Here is an 8,963-nt window from a genome sequence, read left to right on the forward strand (position 1 = left end):
CGCAGTATTATCTCTTCCTCAAACACTTGATGATTTTCACCAGAGAGGCCTTCTGGATGTGGTGTTTTCTTTATGGAAAGGATTTGAATTTGAAATTTTTAAATAGACTTAAGAATATTTATAATTTTATGTATTTTATCAGTTTCTCCTGGCTAAGTAATATGGGTTTCAAAGACTTTCTTCATCCCATCAAACTTTCTGTTAATTAGTCAAATAGTCTTATGCTCACATTAATATCTATCACTTTTTGTTTACTATAAGGCTGATTTCTTTTCCTTTGTCATCTAAAACTGGTATAACTGAAAGCGTACTAGTTTTACCATGCTTCTTTTAATGCATTTTCTCCTAACTTTCATCTTTAGCTTTCTATGTTTTGTGTGTTTAGTTTCATCCTTATCCCACATCTTTTTAACTAGTTGTTTTGCTAATTTCTTGAAGTGAAAAGATAAATATATTTATAATTTTTAGTGATATAACATAGGATTTTTATAGGCTGCCAAACACTGTTTTAATTCTTTAAACAAGTTTCAGTAAATTCTGTTTTCAGTATCGTTTGGTTATTGTACATTTTAATTTCTGATGCCATGTCTTCCTTATTCCATGGACTATCATAAATTTATCAGTGATTTTTTTTTGAAATAGGTAGCCATTTGCTAAACACTTTATTTTTATTTTATTTACAGTTTACTTTCATTAAGACAGGTCACTACTCTCTAGATATATCATTGGACAATAGAATGTGACCTCCTTTGGGTACTAATTTTTGCTTTAAAATTTGACCTAGCAATATAGTACCTATTAAATAATAGGTCCTCAGTAGTTATTTGTTCAGTGAAACAAAGTTGGATTTTCTTGTGTGCTTATGTGCTTATGTGTTTATGTGGAGCTAAATCAATGTTTTTAAAAGCCTAATACAGAATTTTTAATATCAAGTATAAGCTAAACAGTGCTCAATAAAAATTCTAAAATTTCAGTATCTGACTCTGTGTGGTTGCCTACCAAAGTGCTAGCTAGTGTAAAAACAGTAGGATTTTAGTATAAAATCCAGGATTTTCAATGACATAAGGGGAGGATGCTTGTTGATAATATGGACAAATAGAGAGAAGTTCTCTGATAGTCTGTAGAATTTCCTACGGCATGATCTCAAAACTGTTGAGGAATTATAGCTTCATGGAAACAAATTTCCCATTTCAGTACTTTTTAGTATTGACATTAATTGCTGCAGAGGATGCATGGGCACAATAAAAACCAAGGAAGCCATATACAGTGTTATTCATAGCAATTCTAGTTTATTTGGCAACTATCTCCATAATCATTTAATATTGATTTCAACAAAAGTTTGGGTTTAATATTTAAAAAGTTCAATTGCTCATCTTCTTTGAGTTAGTGATTTAATGACACGAATCTTAACTCCTTTATATTTTGTATTTAAAGGTATATTTTACACAAGTGTGAAGATAATCATGCCCTCAGAGTTAAAGGCCCATGGTTCAGTGGATAGGGAAAGACCTGGATTCTGGTCTGGCTGTGTGACATAGCACATAAATAACATCTCTGAACATCAACTTTCCAGTATTTAACCTACATAAGAAGTCTCTTTGGCCAAAAATAATGTGATCACTTAAAGTAGTATATGTGAGAGAAGCCTATAAATTTAGTATTTTAAAATATGAGCTATCATTAGGCTTACATGTACATTATTATAGAATAAGTTATAAAATTACAATAGGAGGAAATATTTGCTGGAAAACACCTAGTTTAGAACTTGGTATCATATTTTCTATTATACATAAATTATAGACACACTGAAGTTTAAAGTACATATGGAATTGAAGTATTGATATAAACTAAATATAAATGGTTGATAGGAGCTGTAGCATGATAATAAGACAACCAACCCAGTCATCGTTTGAAGAGAAAGCATGATCTTCTAAATATGATCTCAAAAACCTCGGCAACACATAATACCATGGTGATTACAGTAAACGTGTACATTGCAATGAGGAAAATAGTCTTTTCGAAGTGTTCTGGAACCATGCATTTTAGAATATTTATTTTTTTACCAAGAGATTCAGCATCACACAAGTATATAGGCTTCACTTGGAAGCCAAAGAGGTGAATCTGAAGCCAAAATGCTAATACCTCCAGGCTGATTCTTAACAACACCGAGAGGATGTAAATCACAGTGTACACGGGCTTTTGAAGAATGCATTCTTGATTGATGCTTTTGCATGCAGCATACAGGTGGAAAATAGCTCCAGGAAGCAGGACAATCACTAACTGTAATGCCCAGAACACCTAAATCATATAAAAACTATTTTAGTCAAATCAAAAAAGCAACAACAAAAGACACAAGGAAAATTTACCAATTCACCAAGGGCTAATTTAAAAATTGTATATTTTTGTAAATACCTTTTAAAAATGAAATACAATGAACAAACATACTGGTGCTGACATATATCACTTAATTATTAAGGTTTTAGAACTTTAAACATATGGCAGTTGGAAATAATATTTACTATCACTGGTATCTGCTAAAGAAATGGTAAAGTATTTGATAATATTAGCCACTTAATGCCTTTATGCTACATATGCCGAAAGATAATAGATGATTGGATTTGGAAGAAATTTCTGAGGCCATCATTACATTTTCTTAACTATTCATCCAGTAAAACCATAATACAGTTCTCAAAACTATAGAAGAAGAAACTACAAGTGTAGGAGAGTCAATGTTTGTGCACACGCCAGAAAACTTACTTGGGGGGTTATTGGCCTGAATTGATTGTAACAGAACAGATTTATCTCTCTTTTGTCTGGGTCACAGCTGAAGTGCAAAGCCTCATTTCCATAGACAGCAAAGCCCAGCACTCCAAGGAAGAACATTCGCACTGAGCCAAAGAAGAGAGTGTGGAACTGGCCAATCACGGTTGGAGGTTTAACCTGGTGTTTTTGGAGGGGGAAAATTGGTTGGAAACAAACATTTAAAAAGGATAATTGGAAGGTTGTATTTATGATCACATTTAAAAAAAGAATTTTAAAAATGTTGAGATCTGAGTTTTTAGCAAGATAGAGTCTTTGAGATGGTCAAGTTCACTGTTAAGCCCGCATTATGACATTCTATTCCACTTTACTCATAAATTATAAAGTACAGATGTCAAATAGGGTTCTATTGCCAATCACATGGGTAAGTTTAGAAATACTTTAAACAGCTTTGAATGTGAGGAATACTTCCTTCTCTTGTAATCCCTTTGAAATAAAACCATAAGTATCTTAGAATGTCTGATTTCCTCTTTTGGAAGGTTAGATGACAAATACAACATTAAACTTAGAACATACACTATCATAATGACAGAACAGTATTTATTTATTTTTGGCAAGGTTTTTTTCATACTTAATATTGAGAGTGCGAGCTACTTTAATGGATGAATGAATGTACCTCCATAGTTAAATCTACCTGTAATTTAAAATCAGAATATTTTACAGCAGATGATTGTTATTTTATTTTCTTAGTAAATGTACAGTAAATATATTCATCACCACACATGCCAATGGGTTTAAAATACACAGACAAAATCTCATGCAATTGATTTTCTTGCTTGCTACTTACACATCCTTCATAGAAGTTCTTGATGTAATTTAGAGACATCTTTCAGGAGATGTTATCCTGGCATCCCCGTGGGCTGTTGTTGAACTATGCTGTCAGATTGCTTCTACCAGAATCAAACTTTTACATTCTCTCTTGACTTGTACAACAGAAACCACTTATCTCTGCAAATTTCTCTCCCCTCCTCCTTTTCCTTTCTTTTTTTCCGTCATAGATCTCTGGGGCCCTAGTCAACTTTCCTATCTCCATCTCAAAACAAAACAAAAACAAAGAAACAAAAGCAGAGGGCATGTGGTCAGTCTAATAATCCCTTCGCTTGCAAGATCAGCAAAGCCGGCCAGTCAGCCAGGAGTGCTAGCAAAGCAGGCCAGCAGACAGATGCCCTGAGCACCCAGGGGCCCTGCAAGCTCTTGAGAATTGCTTAGATGTAAATTGGCACACTGTGTGCTCTAGAGTGTTAAGTGGTGTGTCCTAAAGTGCATGGAAATAGTTCTTATATTTTCTGATTGATTTTCAGAACATGTTGCTCATTTCTAGGAGGTCTAAGAATTTGTAAACCCAGGCTTATGATAATTATTCCAATGCTGAATAGTATCAGTGCATCATTATATTTATCTTTGCCAAATACTTGCAAGAAATGTGGGAAAAGATGCAATTAGGTCTATTGTAAGGAGTCATATGTAGGATGACAATTAAACTAGGGTCTAGTTTAAATCATAGCAATCTACCTTTTCTTCTTGTTCTTTAATTGATACACTGTCCACTAGATATTGTTATGGGTGCTGAGGTGCAGCATGGACCTAGACCAATTACTATGTCTATGTAAACTGAATGCTCTTATTTTCTCTAGAGCAGGAGGAATCTACAACCTTGGATGGCTCATTTCTATTTTCCATACTCATCTTCTTTTCTCTTGTGATATTCTGAAGATTAACTCTTTTTGTTCATTTGTTTTCAACAGTGGAGAAATGACATTTTATAGGATTATAACCAATGGGCAAAGACAGTTGCATTCTTGAGTAACAGTGCTGGTCTAGTCGGAACGACCAAAACGAGCAGCTTAATGATTGGTTCGAAAGTTAGCTCATATTCTTATCTCTTCAGATTCAGAAAAGGGGTGTACTTGAATTCTTTTCTAGAAGAGAAGTAAAAGCTCTTACAGTTATTTTTGTGAAGGGGATCCTGCTTTGGATTCTATCTATGGACAGAAATAAATGATAATGTTTCATTAAATATATACAGTGTCACCTGTGAATCACTGCCATCCCTGTGTGGGCTACTGGCTCACAAGGGGAAAGTTCTGATCTATAAATGTTATATATTTACTCTTACCTTCCAGAGGAATGCTAAACTCACCTTCCTGGGAGAGGGGCCTCACACATTTGACAACATTTGGTAGGGTTGTTTATTGGGTGATCATCTGGGTTTATTTACATGCAGTGCCTAGGCACCTGTTCAGTGCGTGTTTACTAATGATACATTAAATAATGCAAGTTATGATAATCAGATGTGAGAAATAGTTTCTACTGTTTCATCTTAAGTCATGGGACAGAGGCATGGGTACTAAAATAAGGGGAAAAAAAAACCATGCCCAAATTCATATTCTGTTATAACTATTCTACTACCGATACTTACATCTCTTTCACTGTTTTCAATATTTTGCCAGGATGCTAAATGTCTTGTCTAATAGCAGACTTGAGCTGTTATGCCTGGATGTGGCTTAGAGATTACTCTTCTTGTTCTAGAGTCTGAGGATGCAGAGGGAAACGCCGTCTTTCATTCCCCATCCACAGAGAACACTGAAGCAGACCCTGATCTACCGATTCTTCCACCCCACCTGCAAAAGCAGGAGAATATAGCCATCGCTGCTGCACAAGTTTAGAATTCACATGGGAAAATATTGCCAGTTGGAGACTTTATTGCTTAACAGAAATGGTTCCCAGATCCACAGCTAGCTATCGTTTGTAGCTCTTCAATGGCCTATAACTCTGTACTCCATTCTTGGCTGAAAGCATCTTCCCTCTTTTATTAGGAAAAGAGTGCTTGTGTTAGAAGCCAAATGGTTTCCTTAACTGCTGCCCGCCAGAAGAAAACCAGGGAACAAATAGTCTTATAGTTTGACCAGGATCTAGCTCTTTAACCCATACTAGAAATTCTTTAGCTACTACTGTCTTAAATATTTTTACTTCTTTTATTTATATGAATGTTTTGTATATATGTATGTGTATCATATACATGCTTGTCACCTGCATAGGTCAGATCTGGTGTCAGACCCTTCAGAACTGGAGATAGACTGCTGTTAGCTGCCTTGTGGGTATTGAGAATGAAAACCAGGTTCTCTACAAGAGTAGCAAGTGCTGTACACTGCTAAGCCACCTCTCCAGCTTCTGCTGTTACATTCTTAATCCCACCCACCCCTGTTTCTGTGTATCTGTGTGCCAGGTTTAAACACTTAGCTATTTTTTCTTTTGTTTCTTCAAGACAAGGTTTCTCCATGTAACCTTGGCTGACCTGAGACTTGCTCTGTAGTCTAGGCTGGCACACTCACAGAGCTCTGCTTACCTAGGCATCTTGAGTGCTAGGATTAAAGGTGTGTGCCACCACTGCCTGGCATATGCTTAGCTTTTTAATAAGTCATATAACATCTTAAATCCTTACTTTTCTGTCCTTATATGTATTTGCTACTGTTTGGATAATGCACTTTTTGTGAGTCCATGCTTTGAAGATTCTTAGCAATCTTTTGTCTAACTGACATGATCATTACTCATAACCAAGCTACAATCCATAGAACCACGCACAGAGGTTAGGTATAGAGTAAGGGACTTGGTTCGGGGAAGGGGAGATAAACATCCCTAGGAAAAGGAATTAGAATAGATAGTTATAGATGATTGGGCATGTGTGGCTGGAATAGGGAGATCAAGTTGGCATGGGGAGGAATTGAGGGAGTGAGTACAGGGAGAGACAGTTAGAATTATAGGCCATATGAGGACAGTATGGAAATCTAATACAGTTGAAGCTTTGTAATATATATATATATATATACACACACACACATATATACACGAAGATCATCTAAATGAAACCATAAAATCACCAATTATCTAACTGGCCATGTCTTATCATCAAGTGAAGCTCATAGATCTAATGCAGTTGATAGACAAAGGGATCCAATGGAAGCCCCAAACAAACCAGGCTGTTGCCAAGACTATAGGTTGCTCCCACAAACTATGACAATGACCCATTGCTGATAGCCATACCTCACAGAGACTGAGGCAACAGGCAGGGTGTGTTCTAAATGTGGCTTTAGAACTGAAAGGAGAAACAAATACATGCCTCCATCTGTAAGCCAGCAGTAATTTTCAGCTGACAGCCACTTGTAAATGAGAATTTAGTTTTATTTGAGGGGATCTCACTTGGGGAAACAAACTACTCTTAAGGTTATGTAGGCTCATTCCCAGCACTAGAAGGCCAACAGACAATGAGCTTGATGTCACTGGAAGTTCTTTGTTTTATAATTCATGTTGGGGCTTTCTGAAACAAAAAATAGCATCTAACTGTCATCTATCTAGTATCTGTATATCTGCCTATCTATCTGCTTATCTATCTATCTATCTATCTATCTATCTATCTATCTATCTATCTATCTATCCATCCATCCATCCATCCATCCATCCATCCATCCATCCATCTATCTATCTATCTATCTATCTATCTATCTATCTATCTATCTATCTATCTTTTACCATACAGGCCTTTGTATATATATTTTAGTATAGTGTTTCTGTGGGATCCCTGCGTGTGTAAATGACTCAGTCTTTGTGTTTACACCTGTTTCTTGTGCCTTTTCTTTGGCTCTTTTCTGTCCATTTTGTTTACTTCCAATGTGTTAGCTTTTGTTTTATCTTATTATGTTTTATTATGATCTCTTAGAAGCCTTTTTGTTTTCTAATGAGAGACAGAAAGAGGATGCATCCAGATGGGAGGGGCAGTTGGGAGGAACAGGAAAGGGTAGAGACAGGGGACCCAGAATCATTATGTGAGAAAAGAAGCTATTTGTAGTAAAAATAAAAAATGATGTAAAAAGGAAAATTATGAAATACCAATGAAGGAATTAAAAATGTTGGAGATAAATGAAGGTAACTTATATTTAGGTATTAGAATAATTAATAGTGGTTGCATACCCACATGATCCAAGTTGGTGTATAGATTCTATGTAATCTCAGTAATATTAAAAAAAAATATCCAAATATGGACATGTGAGACCAAGCCCACTAAATACCAAAGCAGTCCACAGCAAGAGAAACACAGCTAGATGTAGTACATTCCTTGATTTCAAAATGTGTTCAAAGCATTAATTGTCAAAAGAGCAACACGAATTGGCATTAACAATATACATAGAAACCAGTGGGCCAGAATACAGAATCTGTGGGGTTTACACATGTCATTCTTCAGCATGGATGCCAAGAAAATACAGTGTGGAAATAGTAGTCTTCGCTATGAGTAAGAAACTTGGATATCCAGACATGAAAGGAAGAAGACAGGTACCTTCTCTCTCGAGAAGAACCCAACCTTACAATGGGTGGAAGACTTTAAAGGAAACTGTGACCTTGCCAGAGATAGCAGAAGAAAAACTTCTTGACATTGCTTTGGCCACGGGTTTTTTGGATGTAACACTAAAGACTGGCAAGAGAAGTAAAACCAGAAAGTGGTAACACAACACCAAAGTAAAACTAACCCACAGCCCACAGTGTGGAAAGTACACTCAGGCTATGTGTCTGATGCAGGGCTAATTGAGAATGCATAACTTAGTGATTGATAGCCAGATAACCAAATCCCTGGATTAAAGGATGGATAGAAGAATTATATAGACACTTATCAAAAGAGAACGCAAATGGCCAAAGGACATGTGAAAAGGTGCCCAGCATTCTCCACAATCAGGGAACCACAAGCTGAAAGGGGACTGGTATACCTCACACTTCTTAGGATAGCTATGAGGTCAGCAGATGTGTGGAGGAAGAGGGCCCCTATTTATTGCTGATGGGCATGTACCCTCAAACAGCAATTACAGAAAAGGGTGTGAATGGCCTTCAAACTTTAAAAACACAACTGCTGTAATAATTCACAATCTCAGAATACTCCCTAACAAGTGAGATTAATAGCTTGTACAATTCTCTGCATGCCAATGTTCACAATAACCAAGATATGGATCATCTTATTAAAAAAGTATCTCTGTCTCTCTGTATCTGTCTCTCTCTGTCACTCTCTCTGTCACTCTCTCTGTCTCTGACTGTCTGTCCTTGTCTCTGTCTCTGTCTCTGTCTCTCTGTCTCTCTCTCTCTCTCACTCTCTCTCTCTCTCT

The 8,963-nt window shown here is 36.3% G+C and overlaps 2 protein-coding genes across 8 annotated transcripts in view; one reads left to right on the forward strand and one right to left on the reverse strand.

Annotated features, from left to right (window-relative positions):
• Positions 1-8,963, forward strand: part of Nmbr (neuromedin B receptor) — a 63,491-nt gene that overhangs the window by 5,574 nt on the left and 48,954 nt on the right. The window contains exon 2 of one of the 7 annotated variants that reach the window (XM_031380472.1): positions 2,825-2,926. The exons of the other annotated variants lie outside the window; for them this stretch is intronic. The gene's annotated coding sequence lies outside the window, so the exon portion shown is untranslated. The remainder of the gene's footprint in view (positions 1-2,824; positions 2,927-8,963) is intronic. 7 annotated transcript variants of the gene reach the window in all.
• Positions 1,903-3,748, reverse strand: Gje1 (gap junction protein epsilon 1). The gene is made up of 3 exons (XM_031380482.1): positions 3,608-3,748; positions 2,758-2,940; positions 1,903-2,298 (listed from the first exon to the last, which is right to left on the reverse strand). Exons 1-3 carry the CDS (start codon positions 3,644-3,646, stop codon positions 1,903-1,905), a joined length of 618 nt encoding a protein of 205 aa, XP_031236342.1. The 5' UTR covers positions 3,647-3,748.

Source organism: Mastomys coucha, unplaced genomic scaffold (genome assembly GCF_008632895.1).
Source record: "Mastomys coucha isolate ucsf_1 unplaced genomic scaffold, UCSF_Mcou_1 pScaffold2, whole genome shotgun sequence".
NCBI classification, from domain to species: Eukaryota; Metazoa; Chordata; class Mammalia; order Rodentia; family Muridae; genus Mastomys; species Mastomys coucha.

Bases quoted from the DNA above. Each gene is read 5' to 3' on its own strand.
- Gje1 (XM_031380482.1), bottom strand. From the start codon at position 3,646: ATGTCTCTAAATTACATCAAGAACTTCTATGAAGGATGT. The intron at 2,941-3,607 runs GTAAGTAGCAAG...CAAAAACACCAG, and splicing joins AGAACTTCTATGAAGGATGT to GTTAAACCTCCAACCGTGAT. The intron at 2,299-2,757 runs GTAAGTTTTCTG...TATATGATTTAG, and splicing joins TCAGGCCAATAACCCCCCAA to GTGTTCTGGGCATTACAGTT.